The 19,547-nt window shown below is 64.7% G+C and overlaps 1 protein-coding gene across 1 annotated transcript; it reads right to left on the bottom strand.

The window, feature by feature from the left end:
- Positions 1–4,404: 4,404 nt before the first annotated feature.
- Positions 4,405–18,461, bottom strand: BGN (biglycan). The gene is made up of 8 exons (XM_057538792.1): positions 18,287–18,461; positions 8,784–9,043; positions 8,373–8,485; positions 7,581–7,794; positions 6,897–7,007; positions 6,532–6,625; positions 6,302–6,440; positions 4,405–4,899 (listed from the first exon to the last, which is right to left on the bottom strand). The coding sequence occupies exons 2-8, from the start codon at positions 9,022–9,024 to the stop codon at positions 4,702–4,704; spliced, it is 1,110 nt and encodes a 369-aa protein (XP_057394775.1). The 5' UTR covers positions 9,025–9,043; positions 18,287–18,461; the 3' UTR covers positions 4,405–4,701.
- Between the last annotated feature and the right edge of the window lie 1,086 nt (positions 18,462–19,547).

The raw sequence follows: 19,547 nt of genomic DNA, 5'->3' as shown, positions 1-19,547 counted from the left end.
CTCTGGCTGGGCCCCGGGTCCCCCTCCTCTTCCCACTCGCTCCCTGGCTGAGATCACAGCCACCACACCCTGGCTTCGGGGGCCACCAGCGTGCCCGGACCTCCAGGGCCAGTGGTCCCCTGCAGCCCAGGGAGGAGGGGCTGAAATGCCCCTGGAGAGAGAGACATGCACACCCTAACCCCCCCCCCCCCCACCGCACCCTGCACTGGGCTGGGACCGTGTGTGGACATAGGGCCTTTGCAGATGTAAGTTCAGGATCTTGAGATGGGGAGACGATCCTGGGTTATCTGGGCAGACCCCAGATGTAGTGATAAGTGTCCTTATAAAAGGGAGGCAGAAGGAGAGTTGACACACAGACACAGCAGGAGGTCTTGTGAAGACGGAGGCAGAGACTGGAGTGATGCAACCACAAGTCAAGGGACACCTGAAACCACCAGAAGCTGGAAGAGGCCAGGAAGGACCCTCTTCTAGAGTTTTTCGAGGGAGTGCGGCCCTACTGATACACTGATTTTGGACTTGTGGCCTCCAGGAACATGAGAGACTCAATCTCTGTTTGAAGCCGCCCGTGTGGTCCTTTGTTACAGCAGTGGCCCCAGGAAACTCATACCAGCCCTGATCTGGCAGCGGGAGCTGGGGCCCTTCAGTGCTGGAGCTGCCCTGGGCTCTCCGGGGCCACAGTGGCTCTGTGCCACCACTGGAGACCATGCCCTGCCCCACGTGTCCAGAGTGGAGCCGGCTTTGCCTCTTCCTGAAATTTCTGCCCTCCCAAGACTGGAGCCCAGAGTCAGGAGCCCACGGGGGTGGGGCCCGCGATGGATGAACAACCCCCCAAGTTCTCAGAGTGGGTCCCTCCACCGCGCAGGCCCTTCAAGGAGGGGTTGTCCCTCTAGGTGCCCTGCCTGCGGACGCCTGGCTGGCTGCCCCTCCGACAAGCCCCGACTCGTCTCAACCCAAGCGGTGGATTGAGCTTAGGCTGCAGCTGGGCCCGGCTACCTCCAGAAGGCACCTGACCTGCAATAAGCACTTGGAAATGTCCCCCACCTCAGCCCCATGTCACTCAGAGTCAGCTCCTTGGTGGCCTCTCCTTTCACGGCACAGCCCTCCCCGAGCGAGACACTGCCATGACTTTCATTGCCCTGGGTGTGTGTGTGCACGCACGTGTGACGGCCCCAGCTCCCCCTCTGGATCAGACCCCTCCTCTGAGTCGCAACCACACGTCCGCAGCTCCCGGCGTGCTCCTGGCCCTCAGGGGGCATTCTTCAGGCCCCGGGGGTGCCACACCCCACGCTGCCCACTCCCTAACTCTCACCCCACGTCCAATCTGCACCCAAGTGCAGGCTCCTACTCAACCCAAGGTCGACTGCACCTGGCCCCTCCCCCATCTTTCCTGCTCCTTTCCTGTGGGGTTACTGAGGCTTTGGGGCAGCACACCCCTCTGCCCATGCACCTGCCCGCAGCTCACAGCGGAGCGGCCCAGCCCTCTGCAGCTCTGCCACCTGGGGCCTCCTGGGACCACAGCTGGGCCCTGAGATCCGCAGGGAGGAGCCTTGCGTGGAGTATAAGGCATGCGGGGAAGTGTACACGAGGGACTGTTGGCTGACAGAGATGTTGCCATAGGCTTTTTTCAAAGGCCAGTCAGTCTCAACTTTTGTTTTGTTATTACTATCATCTAATAGTCTGCAACACACTCGATACCAGAGTGAGGCTAAGTGGGCCGTTTGTCTCTTTTTTTTTTGACTGCGCGCGGGCTTTCTCTAGTTGCGGTGAGCGGGAGCTACTCTTCGTTGCGGTGCATGGGCTTCTCATTGCAGTGGCTTCTCTTGTTGCGGAGCACGGGCTCTAGGCGTGCGGGCTTCAGTAGTTGTTGCACGCGGGCTCAGTAGTTGTGGCTCGTGGGCTCTAGAGCACAGGCTCAGTAGTTGTGGCACACGGGCTTAGTTGCTCCGCGGTATGTGGGATCTTCCCGGACCAGGGCTCGAACCCGTGTCCCCTGCATGGCAGGCGGATTCTTAACCACTGTGCCACCAGGGAAGTCCCCTAGGGCCGTTTGTCTTTGACCAAGTGCTCTGGGTACGGAGACCTCCTTTCCAACCTTGATCCCCAAGCCCTCGTGGGGTGCGGCCTTGTTCACCTCCCTGGCACCTGCAATGGGGCCTGAGTGGTCCCCTGGGTCCTCACAGCCACACTCTGGTCTGGCAGAGTGTGGGTCATGCCTGCGTGGCGCTGTCCCCTCTCGTGTGTGGTGACCCACCGGGCCTACGGGACACCTTCCCTGGGGCCCAGCCACGGGGTTCTCTGTGCCTACCAGCGTTATTACACCGGTCCCACTAGCGTGTCATGGCACTGGTGTCCCAGAGTAAGAAGGAAGCAGGGAGGAAAGGAAGGGCAGCAAGCCTAGAGGGAAGACAGAGATCCACGGTGGGCTGAGTTGAACCCACACCACAGGGTCCGGTGCCCAGACCTGCCCGCAGAGAAACAGCCCGAGGGCTCCGTGTTTCTGTCTCCGCCAGGCCCTGTGCCGGCTGCCCCTCCTCCTGCCAGCGAGGGGACTTGACCGAGGCCCTGACTCCTGGACCCTTGCCAGTGCCCTTGCCCTGAGCCTGCCCAGCTCAGCAGAGATTGCTGGGCCGTGGAGCACACGGCCCAGAATAGTGCTATGATGCCAACGGGTGACATTCTATCGCTGGGCCACCACAATGAGCGGTGCCTCCCACCCCCAAAAGGAGAAATCCGGGGACGCCGGGTGCCCCAGGACCAGGCCAGGCGGAAGGGCTCTGTGCACGGAGCCAGCGCGCGGCGCCTCTGGGCTCTTTCTCTCCTGGGCTGGCACTCCCGGCAGCCCTGCCTGCTCTATTTTCGTTGGTGGCCCACGCTGCTAAGGGAAGCCCTGGATCCCATTACCTGGGGCAGAGGTGCCTTGTGTAGGATGAGGGAAGAGCGGCCAGGCCATAGCCTGTCTCCTGCTTAGCCCGCTGGGCTTGCCATCCAAGGGGCATTTCTTGGGGGACTGTCCCCCCCTACTCCCTTTCCGGGGCAGACCTATGTCCCCAGGCTTCACGGGCTGCGCCCTGGATCCTCTCTTGGGAGCCGGCACCCGCATGCTGTGACCTGGGCTTGGCTCTGCTGGGTGGTCGCTGCGCCGGGAGCCCAGGCCAAGCCAGTACAGGCAGGCGCGCACAGCACTGGGCCCTGTCCCCATGAGGCCTGGCCCTCCTGGGAGTGCGCCCCCTGGTGCTGACACAGGTGTGGCACACAGCTCTGACCACAGCCGAAATCCGGTATTGTGCTGAGCCCCCAAACCCCATCAAGACAGGCAGGCAGGAGCCCCTAGGAGTTCCCGGCTCCCGCTCGGTTGGGGGGGGTTTTTGGCCTGGTGCCCTGCAGCCAGCGGCTGCTTGGCAGACACTCCGCTCTGGGAGGTCAGATGCTACCTCAGCCGGCCCTGCTTCAGGAGCCCAGTCTGAGGATAGCCGGGGCAACAGAAGTGACTAGAAGGGGCGGGAAGGGGGCAGCCTGGGGCCTTCTGCCTGATTGTCTAGGGCCTCCTGGTCCAGCCCTGAACCTGGGGGTGCTGAGGACCCTCACTTGAAGGCAGGGAAAGCAGCGAATAGGCAGGCAGCCCAAGGCTCCGACTGGGCACGGAGAGGCGGCACCTGGGAGCCAGCCACAGCGGCCCCTCGTGGCTCCCGTTTCTTTTGGGTCCCCAGTCCATCCCGAGAGGCTGCACACGCAGCCGTATTGCACAGTGTTTCTTTAATTGAAAGACAACAACCGACCTCAGAAGCAGCCCCTCCTCAACCTGGGTGTGATCACTCGGAACCCTCACTACCCCAGGGGCTGGAAGGCAACGGGAGGGGAGAGCTAGCCGTTGTAGGGGAAAGGGGGCAGTGAGGAGCGTGATGGGAGCTCTGGCGGGATGCTGGGCCCCTCGCAGGGGACAGACTCTCAGAGTCTGGCTGAGTCCAATGCTCCCCCTGGACTGTGGAGCGCGTGGTTGCAGGATCATCGAGGCTTGGGGGCGAGGCCTGGGTGGGGTGGGGGCAGCTGTCCCCCACCGCAGCCTGCCTGGGTAGGGGCTGGGCAGAAGCCCAGCGAGACAGAGACCAGACCCAGCCCAAGGATGTGAGAGAGGAGAGGGAGGACGAGGGAGGGACAGACGGAGAGACAGAGAGAGATGGAGAGGACTGGTCCAGGGGCCAGTAGAGCAAAGAGGCTGGGATGGATGGCCGTGAACTCACAGAAGGATGGCAGGGGGCATGGGAGGAGAAGGGTAGCAGGCCAGGCTGAGGAGGGATGTGTGCCAGGCAGGTAGGGTGGGCTCAGCGGGGTCCGCTCTCTCCATCCCTGGCCCCTTAGACCCAGGGACCATTTTCCTTGGACTGGAGCCTCAGACAATTCGGTTTTGGGGTGAATGGGAAGAAAGTTTCGTGGGGGCACCTCTGCGTGGTCATGATGGGGGACCAGGGGCAGCTCTGAAGCTAAAGGGCGTGTGATGGGGGCCAGGCCTCACGCCTCACCTGCGCACTTGGGAGCCAGGGCAAGGACGTCGGGAGGCGATGAGGGGGGTTGGGGATCAAGGGTTGGGCTGGGTCGGGTGCAGCTGAGCATTGGCTTCGCTCCCTTGCTTTGCTTCCCCCCTCAGGACATCTGCTGTGCTTCCCAGAGACCCCGCCCGGGCCACCTTGGCGGCTGCCACCGCCTCTACTTTTTGTAGTTGCCAAACTGGATGGCCAGGCGGTCAGTGACGCAGCGGAAGGTGGCTGGTTGCACCTCCCAGTAGGGCACGGGGTTGCCGAAGAGGCTGATGCCATTGTAGTAGGCTCGCTTGACCCCGAAGCCCACCGGGCAGAAGTCATTGACGCCCACCTTGGTGATGTTGTTGGTGTGCAGATAGACCACCTGGGGGCAGAGGAGTGTGGCTCAGGCCCAGGGCAGTGGTCCAGTCGCCCCGACCCCCCTGCCTGAGTGTGTCCTGCCTGGGTAGGCCGAGTGGAGGGCAGAACCCTGAGGGCTGCTGCCCGCCCTCCCGGCTGAGTCCCGCCCCACCGCCTCATGGGCCACTTTTCACTGTGTTGCATCCACGCGGCCCTTTGAGGGCATGGAGGTCATCCTCCCATTGTCTGGAGGAGCAAACTGAGGCTTGGGTATGGCTGTTGGGCGGGTGTTGGCCAGCGTTAAGGCACCGTGTGTGACTGGGTGCTGGGATGAGGAGCTCGGAGGGAGTGGGTGTGAGGTGAGGGGTACGTGGGCCAAGAGTGGTGGGGTGGGACTGTCGATGCGGGAAGGGTGGCACCTTGGGCTCACATAAAGTCCCTGGCCCTCCCTCTGGGTTCCCTGGGCTCTGGGTCTGCCCCCAGGGAAGCAGCCACGTAGTCCAGAGTCCCAGGGGCATGAGAGGAGAGAGCCTCGTCCTTCTCCCGGTCCTCAGGGGCACTTACGCCCGCTCCCCCAGCTCCCCGAAGCCACGCTCTGTGGGACAGGAGGGTCAGGGAGTGGAGGCCCCAAGGACGGCAGGGAGGCGCTCAGACTGCAGCAGCGCCCTCTAGAGGCGGCAAGGACACGGCCGCTAGAGGGCGCGCACGGCCGCTAGAGGGCGCGCTCGGCCTGGCCAGGGGGGCGCTGCCGCTGCAGGTGGGCGGTCCCCACGCAGGGCTCAGGTGGGCTCCGGTGTACGTGGCTCTGACTGGCCAGCCCGTGAGAATGGCGGGTCTCCTGGCACGTGTGAATGGGTTGGAAGCAGAGACTGAGGTCCAGAGCAGGGCCGCGTACAGCCAAGTTCATCCATGTGGCTGACAGCCAAGCTGGGGGTAGGGCCCCTGAGAGAACCCCAGGCCAGGCCCTGTATCCCCTCATCAGCCCACCTCCTGCCCTGGGCTGTCCCTGTCTTGCCACAGATCTGTGTACCCCCGTGCCCAGACTGTTCCCTGACCTCGTGGGCCCTGCCGCACCTTTCTGGTGTTTCACCCACCTGAGAGACCTTGAGCTCCAGTGTCTACCGGGCCGGCTCCTGCCCCTCCCTCACAACCTCGCTCCGCCCGTGCCCGGCCCTCTCTGCCGTCCACAGTGGCATCCCCACTCGACCCTCTTCTTCCTCAGGGCAGGTGATTGGCACTGAGGGAGGGATCCCTGAGACTGCTCCTTTCCAGCGAGGTCCCATTCCACTCTGTACCCAGAGCCCACATGTGCTGGGCCTGAGCAAGGAGGGCCGTGGGCTGGGGAGCTGCCCCCGGGATGTAGGCTGCTCCCCTCCCCCAGTCCTAGAGAACCCAGCACCAGGGGCTTCCCGCTCCCTGGCTCTCACCTGGAGGAGCTTGAGGTCCGGAAGGCCGGCAGGCACCCTGGACAGCTTGTTATTATCCAAATGCAGTTCCCTCAGGGTGGGCAGAAAACTCAGGCTCCCATTCTCAATCATGCGGATCTGGTTGTGGCCCAGGCCCAGCCTGCGAAGGGGTGGATGAGAAAAAGACGGTGTGGTGGGGCCCACAGGCCACATGGACTGTGGACTCAGGCCCCTCCAGCCCCCCAGCCCACCTGTACAGCTTTGAGTAGCGGAGCAGATCCTCCAGCTCGATTGCCTGGATTTTGTTGTGGTCCAGGTGGAGTTCATTCAGGGTCTCGGGGAGGTCTGCCAGGAAAAGAGGATGCTCTGGGCTGAATGCAGGAGGGGAGGCCATGTGTGTGGGCTGATGCTGTGTGTGCGTGTGCGTGTGTGCGTGTGTGTGCACGCTCCCACGCTTGGTGGAGCAGAGACCCTAGCTCTGCCCCAGGTGGGGAGAGGGGCAGCCAAAGCCCTCCCTGAGTAGACTGGGTGCCTCCAGATGGCTCCAGGCCCCCCACCTGTGTCCGTGTGTGCTCCGAAGGCCAGGTAGTGCGGGAAGCAAGGGCCGCCTTCCTACCTTTGGGGATGCCGGTGAGCTTGGCCTCAGAGATGCGCAGGTAGTTGAGCTTCAGGCCATCGAAAGCTCCAGGTTCAAAGCCACTGTTCTCCAGGGGGTTCCCACCCATCTCTAGGAGAGAGGCCCCCTCAGCCCTGGAGCCAGGCCTGGGCATCTGCCCACACACCCCCAGAGCTTGTTGGCTGCCTGGCTTGGGCTGGCCTAATGGGCCCTGCTAATTACCCGCTCCCCCATCTCTGCCTGAAAGCAGTGCCACTAATTTACTAACGCAAATGGACTAAATGCAAACGCCTCGCTGTTCAAGGCCACTAACTCCCAAGGGCACTGGGCCTGGCATCGGCCTTAGGGGGCAGAGGGAGCAGGGAGAAAGGGAGGGGAGATAGAAATCAAGGCCGGACTCCCCCGCCTGCCCAGCCCCTGGCTGGCTGGCTGCACTGGCCCTTTCCCTTCCCTTTCCTTACGGGCCCTGAGTTTCTCTTCACCTTCCCTTGGCAGCTCTGGGGCGTGCTCCTAGACAAGCTTCCAGAAAGTTCCGTGAGGCCCATCCGGCTGGTTCATGGCTGTCCCGGACAGCCCAGCACCCAGCTGCTCTGGCTGGCAGAGCCCCCCTCCTTGACCCTCCTCCCCCATCCACTGCCACCGCCGGGGAGGGGTGACGACCGCCACTGGCGGGACCTCGCTCACCGATGCAGTTCATGTTGCGCAGCCCACTGAACACGCCCTTGGGCACCTTGCGGATGCGGTTGTCATGGATGCGGAGCTCCACCAGGGAGCTGGGCAGGTTGGGAGGGATCTCCACCAGGTGGTTCTTGGAGATGTAGAGCTTCTGCAGCTTCCGCAGGGGGCTGAAGGCCTTCTCGTGGATCTTGGAGATCTTGTTGTTCACCAGGACCAGGGCCTGAGGCAGCACGCGTGCTGAAGTGAAGGCCCCAGCCCCCCACCTGCCCGCCTTCTCCTCTCCCCCATCCCCTGCCACCTGAGCTAGCGATTCGCGATTAGCAGTTATCAGGACTTTACAGATGTTTGAGCCCCAGCTCAGCCTCCAGGAGATCCGTCTGTGCTCCCGGGCAGAATGCAGATCGGGGAGCTGGCGCTCAGGCCCAGCAATACCACTACTGCTAGGCACGGCCTGCCGCTTCTCTGTGTCCCAGTTTCCCCACTTGCACCCTGGCTACAATGAAATCTTTTCTCACTGTGTTGCTGGGAGGAGCCAATAAGATGAAAATTTTTCAGTCAAAAAGGGAATTGGGCTGAGTGATCCTGTCCTGCACTTATGGCTGCTGACACCTGCACATGTGCCCTGTGACCCTGGGCACTCCCACCATAGCTGCCTCCAGACCTCTCTCAGGACTCCCCAGGTCCCCGGTCCCCTCTTGCACTCCACAAGTACGTGCCCACAGCCATCTGGACCCAACCCCCCATGCTGCGGGCCTGCCACCTCCTTGCAGCCCCTTGGAAGGGCCAGGGTGGGCTTACATAGAGATGCTGGAGGCCTTTGAAGTCATCCTTTCGGATCTCGGAGATGTCGTTGTTCTGCAGGTCCAGCAGAGTGGTGTCGGGCGAGATCTCTTTGGGCACAGCCTTCAGACCTGGGGGCCGGCACCACTGTCACCGGCGTGAGCCACGGCCATAACCCCAGAGTGGCGCAGAGCTCAGGGACTCGCGCACACGCAGACCCGCACGCAGGGGCTCCGCCGCAAGTGGGCCAGCACCAGAGCCGGCAGTTGGAGTGGCTTCTCGCTCCCCGCTTGCTTGCAAGCAGACCAATGGACACCCTCCCACACTGAAACCAGGATTCCCGAGCTGGCTTGGGGTCACCCCCTACCCACCCTCACGCTTCCACGTCCACCCACCCTCACGCTTCCACGTCCATCCCACTGGACTGACCCAGGTCGGAGCACTGAACGACCCGCAGGTGGCAGTGGCAGCCGAAAGGGCACATGGCGCTGTAGGTGGGCGGGAGGGAGTCCAGGTCTGGGATGCCCGAGGTCGTGTCGGCGCCTGAAGCCTCCTCGTCGTTCAGCATGGGCAGCCCGTCGTCCAGGGTGAAGTCCCAGAAGCCTTTTTGCTCGAAGGGCAGAGCCTGGCTCAGGGCCAGCAGGGCCGCAAGAGGCCACAGGGGCCACATGGTGGGTGTGCCTGCGAGACTGGGGTGAGGAGAGGCCATCAGGAGTGCCCAGCTGGCGCCCACGCCCGTCCTCTGGGCCCTTGCCTGGCTACCGTCCTGAGCCCGGGGGGCTGGGGTTCTGCATGTGCTGGCCTCGTGTCCCTCACCCCTCACCCTTCACTGGTGCAGCCAGACCCTGGGCTGTAGGGGCCGGGAGGGAGGTGTGGGTGGGCAGGAGACCCCGGGCAGGACTTGGCCTCAGTGGGCAACTCCGTGTCTTCCCAGTTGGTGAGTCTGTACCTCTCCAACGCGCTCATGCAAGCACACACACACCCACACACTCACGCAAGCACACACACACCCACTCACGCAAGCACACAGACACACTCATGCAAGCATACACACACACTCACGCAAACACACACACACACTCACGCAAGCACACACACACTCACGCAAGCATACACACACACTCACGCAAGCGCACACACACACACACACACACACACACACACACACACAAGCCACTGAGCCAGCCGCAGCCTGCCTGGGGGGTCAGCGAGGCTAGTGGAGGAGGCGGAGAGGGAAACCCAGCCATTTGCCCCCCACAGGCTTTGAGGAATTCAGATTTAAAGAAACCACAGTGGCCCGGGCCAATCCCACATGCTCAGGACAGCGTGGGCATGCTCAGGGTTGACTTAGGTGACCACAAGTCGCTTCCTTTCCTGCCTGAGCCCCTCTTGCAGCACACCCACATTTTTCTAAGAGTCAAGAGGCCAAGGCACCAGGATGGGCACGTTGGGCAGAAAGCTGGGCCAGCGCTGGAGGGAAGGCGGAGGAGAGGGGCATTCTCCCAGGCCATGTGTGGAATCCTGGAGATGGAGGGGGTGTCCCTCGCCCCCCCGCCTCCGCTCCCCTGGGCCTTGGCTTCCTCCCCTGGCCATGAGCCTTCCCCTGGCCTCCCGCGTCTGCTCCCACCCTTCCTTCTGCCGCGGCCCGGCCCCCTGGCGAGGCCACCGGAGGGGAGCAGCCTGCTGCCAGGGTGGCGGGCAGGTTCAGCTTGTCCAGAGGCTTCTCTGCTGAAAGACAGTGTCCAGGAGGAGGCTGGAGCCCCTGCCTCTCCTACCACCCCCAACTACCCGCTTTCCTGGGAAAGCCCCAGCCTCATTTTCCCGTGTTAAAGAGGAATAAGTGCGCCTGCCCTGCTTGTCTCCCAGGCGCGGGGTGTCTGGGGTTGCCCCAGGTGCAGACGTGAACCAGCTCCGCCCCAGGGAGGCCCTCACTTGGGGCCCATCTTGGCCAGGGGAAGGGCTGTTCGGGGCTTCAGTGGGGCTGGGTGAGCCCCCCAAGCCTGATGGCCGGCTGCAAAGGGGGAAGGAGGCCCCCGGCAGGCCCGGTCGACGTGGGGCTGGGCTGGCTGCCGCAGTGGGCACTGCTGCCCTGGAGTCCTCCCACCAGCAGGCGGGGGTTGGGGGCTGCGGCCACCTCCAGACATGGGCGCAGCAGCTCTGCACCTCGGGTTCCCATTGATCCCCATCTTGCCGCCCCCTCTCGCACTCCTCAGGCCCCCCGCTGAGCTGGTCACGTGGCCTGTCCTGGCTCCCACCATCCTGAGGACGGAGCTGCAGCTGCCAGTGTGGGGGGGCCCGGGATGCTGTGCCCCAGAGCGCCACCAGCGGGCCCCAGTGACGGGCTCAGAAAAGCTGCCTGCCTGCCCCGGTCACACATCAAAGTGAGGGTCCCTCATGCTGGGGCAGCGCCCAGCCTCCCTGCCTCCTTCAAGCCTTGAGAGCCCATGATCACACTCCAGGTCCCGCCAGCCCCAGGCTGGCCCAGTAGGACCTGGGGAGCCCCCAGAGGGCCTCGGCGAAGAGTTGGGAGAAGGCCCTGGGCTTGCCTATCTGGACCACGAGTCCCTCCTTCTTCACACGAGTTTGCAAACCCCAGGGCAAAGCAGGGTGGGCCTAGGCCTCCCAGGCTTGCCGCTGCTGTGCAGGGCCCCTGCCCAGGGGCTGCTGGACACCCGGGGCTGGGCGGAGGAAGAGCAGCGGAGAGAACAGGAAGGATGAAGGCAGGAGGGCGAGATGCAGCGGGAGAGGGACTCCTTCCCCCCTGCCTGGCGCTCCTGCCAAAGCCACTACCTCACGGGGGGCGGTGAGTCAGGGCTGGAACGCCCGGCAGGATCCTTGGGAGGCTCTGGGATCCCCCGTCCACCTGGTCTGGCCAGGCCCGGGGGAAGCTTCGGGGAGCGGTGCACGCAGACAGGCCTCTTCCAGCCTGGTGGGACCGGGAAGGTCTGGGGGCCTCCACCCGCATCTGGCCCCTCCACCGTGGGAGAGGATGGACAGGCGCTGGGAAGGCCAACCAGGGCAGGACTAGCCACTGGGGCCCCAAGAGGGCTCACGGGACCCTCCCTGGGGGGACGGAGGCTCCGAGCCGCCGTGCCTGATATCCTGATGTTGCTGCATCTGGGGCCCCACAAAGAGGCAGAGAGGGGAAGGGCCAGCTGCAGTGCAGGCTCACTCTCAGGGGGAGGGAGGCTGAGGGCTTGGAGGCCCTACCCCAGGGCCCCGTGACAGAGCACAGGGCAAGGTTTGGCTGGTTTTACCCGGCTCCTGGCCGGGCCCAGGCCGTGGGCAGGCTGGCGCGCTTTCCGGCACAGCCCTCCTTTCCCCGCAGAGAGCTGGCAGGAGACTCAGCGGCCAGAACTGTGCAGAGCGGAGGGGGCCGGCTGGACACCAAGCCCGCGGGAGGCCGCAAGAGACCCCCCCCCCCCCGTCCCGCTCCCCCGCGAGCGCCAGAAGGAGCTGGGGAGGGGCCTGGAGGGGGCACCCGGGAGGAAGGCACCGCTTTATGGAGGAGAAAACGGAGGCCTAGAGAGAGGAGCCAACGTTCCCCAAGTCGCTCAGCCTGAGACTTGGAGCCCCGCTCAGGCGACTCCAGGCCCCGGGCTTTCAGGCCTCGGCCGGGGAGCTCCACACACGGCCTGGGGGTGATGGAGTTCTCTGGCCTGGCCGGCTGAGTGTGGGCAGTGCACAGAGGCTGGGGGAGGAAGCCGAGCTGCAGGGCTGCCTCCCCCCACCTCACACCGGGTTCCCCCCCACACACACGTGCAGGAGGCCGGTGGGCCCTCAGCCCCGGAAGCGGGAGCCCCCCACGGACAGATACTGTGAGACCCACGGCAAGTCCCGCCAGCCCCCCCTCCCCACACTACCCAGGCCTCTGGGCCTCCTGGGTGTGTCTCCAAGGACTTCAGGCAGCCTCGAGCCCCATCAGAGTGTTGTCTGAGCTGGATGGGCCCCTCCTCCTCCTCAGAGCAAAGGAAAGAAGCGGTGATGGCGGTGAGGCCTCAGGCCACGCGCCCACAGGTTGGAGCGAGGGCCGCCCACCCAATAGGGCTCTCCTTGTCTGGCCCTCTGAAAGCCAGCGCAGTCCTCCAACTGGGACTGCTCCAGGTCACAGCCAAACAAGACACACTGGCAGCCCCTGAGAACACGGAGGGGCCGTGCCAGGCATTCAGGCCAGGCCAAGGGCGGCGGGAGCGGGCCTGAGGTCTGGCAGGCGCTGGGAGCTCGCCTGCAGATGTGCGGCCCGCAGCTGCCAAGTCGCAGATGCCGGACGCCTGACGCTGTCCCGCAGCCTCGGCCCGGGTGTCTGGCCCCTGTGAGCAGCCTGACCTGAACCCGGACGCGCGTGCCGCCTTCCACCTCGCCCCGCAGGTCCTGGGACTGCGGGCCGCCCTTCCCCCCTCCCCTCTGTCCACCAAAGCCTTTGAGGCCCAGCCTCTACTAGCAGGCCAGAGGCAGGGGCGCTGCCCAGAGCTCTGCTCCGCAAGCCGACACCCGGGCCCCGAGAGAGGGGACGTGCACCATCCGTGGGTCTCCTGAGGCTTACGCGTGTGCGTGCGTGTCAGGGCGACTGTGTGTGGGGTCGTGGCCGCAGCGGGTGGGGGGGGCCCTGAGCCCCGCCCCATCGGTGTCTGCACGCCTTCCAGCCACGAGGGGGGCAGACATCCAGGCGTGGCTGGCCAGGGCGCTCCTCCCTGCTGGGGTCTTGGCGCTGCTGAGGTGACTGGACAGAGCTGGGTCCTGTGCCCCTGCAGCCTTCAGGGACAGACTTGACCTGGATGTGGGTGTCGGAGGCCAACAGGGAGCCAGCCCGTCTGCTGCAGAGCGCTGGCACCGGGGAGGCGGCTAGGTGGCCGGTGCTGACCAGGCCGGACGTCTCTCCCCACGGCCCTGAGGACAGCCATCCCTTCCGCCCCCAACCTGCTGGGAAACCTCTGGAAGGCAGGCGGTCCCAGTGCTGGCCTTCTGCCGTGCCAGAGTCAGGCGGCAGATGAGCCAGGTCAGCTGGGGGTCCTGGGCTGCTGGGTGCCCTTCCCCTCCGCCAAGGCTCGCTGCAGAAACCCTGAGGGAGGGGGAGGGTGTCCTATCCCTTCCCGGGGCGGGACAGGGCACTCAAGTGAGTTCTTAGCACAGCCCTCCTGAGGACCAGCAGGAAGTGCCATTTCTACCACTGGATGAGTGGGTGACCTGAGGCTCAGAGTCTGCCCGAAACTCTTGCCCAAGGCCACACTGTGAGGAAATGGTAGAGGGGGCACACGTGCCTTGCCCCACCCTCTGCCCCCGCAGACTTTGCTGCAGACCGCAAAGTCACAGAACCCCAAGCTCCCTGGGTTGCACAGGCGGCCGAACCAGCCCCTGGTCCCTGGAGAAGACTCCTTGCATCTCCTTCACTCTGGCTGGGAGGTGACACTGATGGAAAGCAGGGCCCTGCCCTGTGGGTCCTGCGCCCCCTGGCTTGCATCACGAATCCTCTAGAAACGTGGCGTCTCTCTCTGACTGCCACCATCCATAGCTCCCCTCAGCCCGCGGGGCCAGATGCCTCTCCTCGGCCCCAGTGCACCCATCAGGCCAGCCCCAGCCCCTCTGCCTCTGCCTCCAGCTGCAGGGCAGTGGCCTGGAAAAGCCATCATCCCAGCCTGGCCCGGGAGGTTCCCCCAAGCATTTTAGGTCCCAGCAGGTGCCAGACCCCACAGCGAGATGCTCTCAGCCTGGCTCCCAGAGCCCGAGGTCCTGTCTGCCTTGCTCCCTCACTGAACCAGGGACTCTGGCTGGGGTGGACGTAGCCCCCTGCAGCTAGCCTAGGAGGTCGCCGGACCTGTCACCTTCAGCCCCTCCCAGGGCTCCTGGGATCGCACCCCTGTGCAGTAAGGCCCACAGGACCACAATCGAGGCCAAGCTAGAACTCGGATTGTGCAAGGATGGAAGTGGCGCTCACCTCCCAAACTTCCTCTGTCTCCAGGGACAGGGCTGCCAGAGCCAGACTCTGTCTGCCCTCCGCCCCTGTCCTTCAGGTCCTAGTTTTGTTCCCCAAATCCCCGATCCCATGGCCACTCGGGTCTCTGACTGCTGTGTCCCTCTTGGCCATCTGACCCACCCAGAGGCGGCTGGTGGGGGAGAAGCAGGGGCCGGTTCAGAGTCACATGGAGCCTGGGACCTCTCCCAGCCCGCTGCCCCTTGTCCTGCGGCTCAGCTCCAGGCTGGGGTTTCTGCTGAGTTTGGCCTTCAGATGCCGTGGATCAGGAGAGCTGGCTGTGAGGAGGCCGGGTAGAGCCCCAGTCCCCCAGACCTGAAGGATGTGTCGCCATGGGGAGGGGCAGGCGTGAGTCGTCTGAGTCCCTGGCACCTTCACTGGGCTTGGGAATGTCAGCGATGCCAGCCTGCCAGTGAGCGCGAGCTGGGCTGCTCTGCGGACTGATATGGGGGCCGAGCAGCCTCTGGAGGAGCTGAGGCTGGGGGGGGCCTGGGCAAGTGGGCAGCTCCCATAGGCACCCAGGAGCTGCCCCACCCCAGAGTAGAGGGGGTGGGGGACAAGCCAAAGGGAGTCCCAGAGGGCGTGAAGGAAGCCCGGGGGACCCTGGGGCTGGGGACTCCAGGCGAGGGGAGGGCTTTCACCCCAGAACCTTCCATCTGGAAGGTGGGGAGATGAAGCACAGCCCCAGGGAACACTGGGAAGCTGGTTCTGGAAGCCTGGAGAAGGGCCTGGCTCTAGGGCTACCAGTTAGCCTCTGGCCTGGGGCAGGACTGAGCAGACGCCCTCTCCATCCTCCCAGGGCAGTCCCCTCTGCCTCTGCCCGCACCGGCTTCCTCGAAGATAGGATTCACAGAAAAGCTTTCGTGGGTGATCAGGTGTGGGCCCCAGTATGTGAGCAGAGGGGACAGAGGGGGCGGGAGGAGCACTGAGTGCCCCGGGCACCAGCCGGCAGGACAGGAGGGGGCAGAGCTGGCAGGACCCGGGTGTGCCTGCCTCCAGAGGGGGCCCATGCTCACCCCCACCCCACGCTCACAGCAGGGCGCCCCAGGAGAGCCACCATCACCCTCCAGCCTCAGGATCTGAGCTAAGCCCTTGGGCTGGTGTGTCCCCTCCCACCAGCAGGGCCGACAGGCACGGGGAGGAGTGGGCAGCTCAGGGCAGCGACCAAGCTCTCCAACCCTGGGGAGGAACTTTCTAACAATCCAGGGTGTTGGCAGGGAAGGAGAGGGGCTCCAGACATGCCACAGAAAGTGGCCTAGCAGGTGGGGCTCTGGAGGCCCCGGAGCTGGGACTGGGGCCCTGCCCGGAGGCGAGCCAGACAGCGCCGGGCCCCACTGGGAGTCTGGGAGCTGGGCTGCCGCCTGCAGCTCACGTGCTCCAAGGGTGGCCCTGGGGGCTGGCCACGGCCTCAGGCTGCATCCCCAGGCAGCCAAGGACAAGTGACCGCTGGGACAGGCCTGTCTCCTTGGGGCTTCTCCAGGGAGTGGAGGAGGGCTGGTGGTGGGTGGGCCTGGGAAGAGGCTCATGACAGATCCTTCCTCTGGGACTCGACGCCGCCGGCGCTGGAAGGGACACTCTGTGGCCCTGAGTGACTAAGGAATGTTGCTAAAGAAAGGAAACGCTTTCTTGTCTTACGAACACCCCCTCTCTTCCGGTCCTTCCCCATTCTCGCTCCTCTGATGGGCCAGGGCCACTGATGGGATTGGGGAGAAATTGGGGCCAACGCTTGCATGTCACCCTGCATGACGGTCAGAGGGCCAGCATCCCACATTTCTGGGCCCCTAAAATGAGCTGGTACAGAACTGCCACCAGACACATTGGTGAAGGGGCTGGGCCTCGGACTCCGCATCGACATAGTGGGGCCCCTGGTCCCTGCTCCAGGGCAGGGCATAAAAGCGGTAGGATGGTTAATGCCCTCTGTGACCCGGGTCCTGGGACGTGAAGGTGGGCCGGTCGGTGGGCCAGCCGGGGTGGCCAGGGCAGCCACTCAGCTGCTCGCTGCCTCGCCATGGGGGCCCTCCCTGCTCCCAGCCTTCTTCCCACTGCCCGGTCTTGGCGGCTTGGAGACAGTACTATGGCTTCCTTTCGATGCACGCACAGAGAACTGCCCTCAGAGGCTCACCCACGCTGGCCCACGGCAGCCGGACACCGGAGGTCCCACAGAAAGGCGCCTCTGCCGAACCACCAGCCTCCCCAGGGTCTGGATGGCGGTGGTGGCCGTGCGCTCTCCCTCCTCACAATCCCGCAGCCCTGGGAACCTTCCTTGCTGGCACTGAGGGGGGCCTGAGCTTCTCCAGCTTGTCTCAGTCTCAGTCAGTCCCTACCTTGTGGAGAGCTGGCCGGCCAGGGAGGGGTGAGGGCACAGAAGCAGGAGCCCCCAGAGGGCAGGACTGGCCACCGAATCGGCAACCTGAGTGGCCCTTACGAAGACTTCAACTGCGTGAGAACAGTTTCCCTGGCCTGAGCGAGGTCTGCCCCGCCCGCCCCACCCCCCGCCTTCCGGGATGCTCAGTGGCACAGCCAGAGCGCCCCGTTCTCCCTTGCTCCTCTCCTGGGTCCCTCGGCAGTTCCCTCAGCATGCCAGCCATCTTGAGAGCTTGAGGGGCAGGGCCAGTGGGCCTGCCGCCTCTCACTCCAATCCCCACGCACTGCACTTGACCATAGCTATCATCGTCAACATGCAAGTGACTTTAAGGGCTCCCTGGGTGCTATGGGGTCAATAGCCGGGGTTTGTCAGTCAGGAGCTCTGAGTCCTGGCCCCAGTTCTGCCCCTGACTGCCTGTGCCACTGTGGGCAGGTTCCTGCCCCTCTCTGGGCCTCAGGTGCCCCCTCTGTACAATGGATGGGGTGGGAGTGGGACCAGCAGGGGCCACGCCTCCCCTCCCAAACGGCTCTGGAGGGCAACCTTGTAGCTACACTTTGTTTCAGAACTGGAGCTCTCTCTCCATTCCTGAGATGCCCCCAGGCACCAGTGGGGGGCTGCCTTTGGGGGACGGAGCATTAGCCTGGGAGCTCTGGAACCTCACCCCTTCCTAAAGGCGCCCATCCTGGGATGATGGTGTCCTCACATCTACCCATGGTCCCCAGAAGCCCTCCGGGGCCCCAGGCCAAGCCTGCCTGGCTAACACAGCACAGTTGCCTGAGTTTCCCTCTGCACTCCCCTTTGGAACCTCAGTCCAAGGGGGATCTGGGGACAGAGGGGACTGAGCTGCCCAGGCAGCCCCACCCAGGGACAACCCCCCCCCCCAGGACTCTGTGGACCCACACCTCGCCCAGGAGGAGGTGGAGGCACGGCATTAGCCTGCGGGTAAGCAAGGAATATCTGGGCAGGGTGCCTGGGGTGTGCCTGGGAAACCAAGTCTCTGAGCCCACGCCGTGGACTAGCCCCAGGCAGTGGGGACCGCTCCCCGGTGACGAGCTTGGGCGGGCGCCCAGAGGTCCTCCTAACCAGGGCCAAGTGCAAAGTGCACCCGGGACTTGCAGCGAGCTAAGGGGGCCATTGGCAGAGCCAGTGTGCCAGCCGCCCAGCCATGCCTGGGTGATGCTCTGGGGTGGCAGCCAGGGGGAAGAACCCCGAGGGGGAGGCAGAGAGCGCAGATGTGGGCAGAGCTGAGCAAGGTCAGAGGCGTGAAGCAAGGGGATGTAGAAGGCGCCTGGAGGACAGAAGGGAGAAGAGGCAGAAACGGGACAAGGACCCAGGGGGCCGCAGGGTGGCGACGAAGGGGCGCGGACCAGGAGCTTGCAGTGGGAATCCACAGGCAGCCTAGGGGCGGAGAGGGCGGGGAGGGGGCAGCGGGGGAACTGGAGGAGGGGCGAGGAGGGCGAGCGTGGTGTTGGCAGGGTCGGGGGCGTCTCGAGGACGGTGAGGGGGCAGCGGACCCGGGGGCGAGACAGTGAGAGCAGCTCAGGGCCAGCGTAGGAACAGCGGGGACACTACGGGGCTTGTGGAGGTGGGGGACCCTACCTGAGGAGGGGAAGCGGCGGGCACAGGCTGGCTGGTTGGCAGTCTTGAGGGTCGGGCAGTCCGTGCGTCTGTCGGTCCGTCGGGTCGTCGGAGAGCAGCTGCTCGCTCCTGGGCAGTTCGTGGAGAGAGGGAGACAGAGGCGGCGGCGGGAGGGAGGCTAAAGGCTGGGCGGGCGTGCCGACGACGCCGGGAGGGGACGGCGGGGAGGGGGCGGGGAGGGAGGAAAGGAGGGAGGGGGCTGGTGGGGTGGAGAGGGAGGGAGAGAGGGAGGGAGGGAGGGACGGAGGGGGCAGGCTTCCCGGCCCCCCTGGCAGCTTCAAAGGGAGTAATTTGCTTGTAGACAGCTGGGCTAGCTGCACCCCTCCCCCTTGCGCCCCCCAGCACTCCCCCCACCCTGGGGCACACAGTGAAGGGACACACAGGCTAACTCACACAAGGACCCTTGGCGTCTCTGGGCAGGCGCAGCCTCAGAGATTCAAACTTTCCACTGTCCAGATGGGGACCCTGAGGCCCAGAGAGGGGCGGGAGCCGGCTTGCGGGCGTTAGGCCGGGCAGAGGAGGGCGAGAGGGCAGAAACGGAAGGCAGACAAGGGGGAGGTGGCCTCTGGTTGCTAGTCCAGTGAGGGGGCCCCGGAATTTGGTCCTGAGCCTTCCCAGAACTTGTGGCAGCCTCAGCCTGGAAAGGGATCAGGGTGGCAGCTGTTGTGGATTTCTGGAAGGGCTTGATCTAGGCTCCCGGGCACTCCGGGCGCCCCACCTCCCAGCCCACTCCAGCCTTTTTTCCCTAAAAAAGAGGAAGCGGTCCTGTCTGTGTGATCTCAGGATGGGACTCAGCTGGGGGCTGGCAGGAGGCAGCACAGACACTGGGGGTCCTCCCCAGATTGCCTGCCCCGAGCTGAGGCTCAGAGAAGCTGATTCAGGGAGGAGGAGCCCAGCGAGTCATCCTTCTTGCTCCATCTGAGCAGGTCCCCTAGGGTGCAATAACCGCTCTGAGGGTGGCCACTTCCTCGGGGCTGAGCCCTGTGCTGGCCACTTACAGGGGTAACTGGGTCAGCCCACCAAGTGTCCCAGGAAGAGGCCGTCATCAGCCATGACATCCACGCCATCACTGGAAGCTCAGCCACTGCCTGAGGGCCCAGATGAGCCCAGGGCTGTAGCACGACACCTCCTTCCTGTTGGGTGGGGTCCCATTCCTCCCCCGGCCCGTGTACCCAGCCTCGGTCATGGGGAGACTCCTGCAAGAGCAGTTTTGGGGAGACAA

This window comes from Balaenoptera acutorostrata, chromosome X (genome assembly GCF_949987535.1).
Source record: "Balaenoptera acutorostrata chromosome X, mBalAcu1.1, whole genome shotgun sequence".
Classification (NCBI taxonomy): domain Eukaryota; kingdom Metazoa; phylum Chordata; class Mammalia; order Artiodactyla; family Balaenopteridae; genus Balaenoptera; species Balaenoptera acutorostrata.
This window is presented reverse-complemented; position numbering and strand designations above follow the sequence as displayed.

Coding starts and splice junctions, on each gene's coding strand:
- BGN (XM_057538792.1), bottom strand. CDS start 9,024: ATGTGGCCCCTGTGGCCTCTTGCGGCCCTGCTGGCCCTGAGCCAGGCT. Junction 6,626..6,896: donor GCTCACCGGCATCCCCAAAG/GTAGGAAGGCGG, acceptor TTTTCCTGGCAG/ACCTCCCCGAGACCCTGAAT. Junction 6,441..6,531: donor CGCTACTCAAAGCTGTACAG/GTGGGCTGGGGG, acceptor ACCCCTTCGCAG/GCTGGGCCTGGGCCACAACC.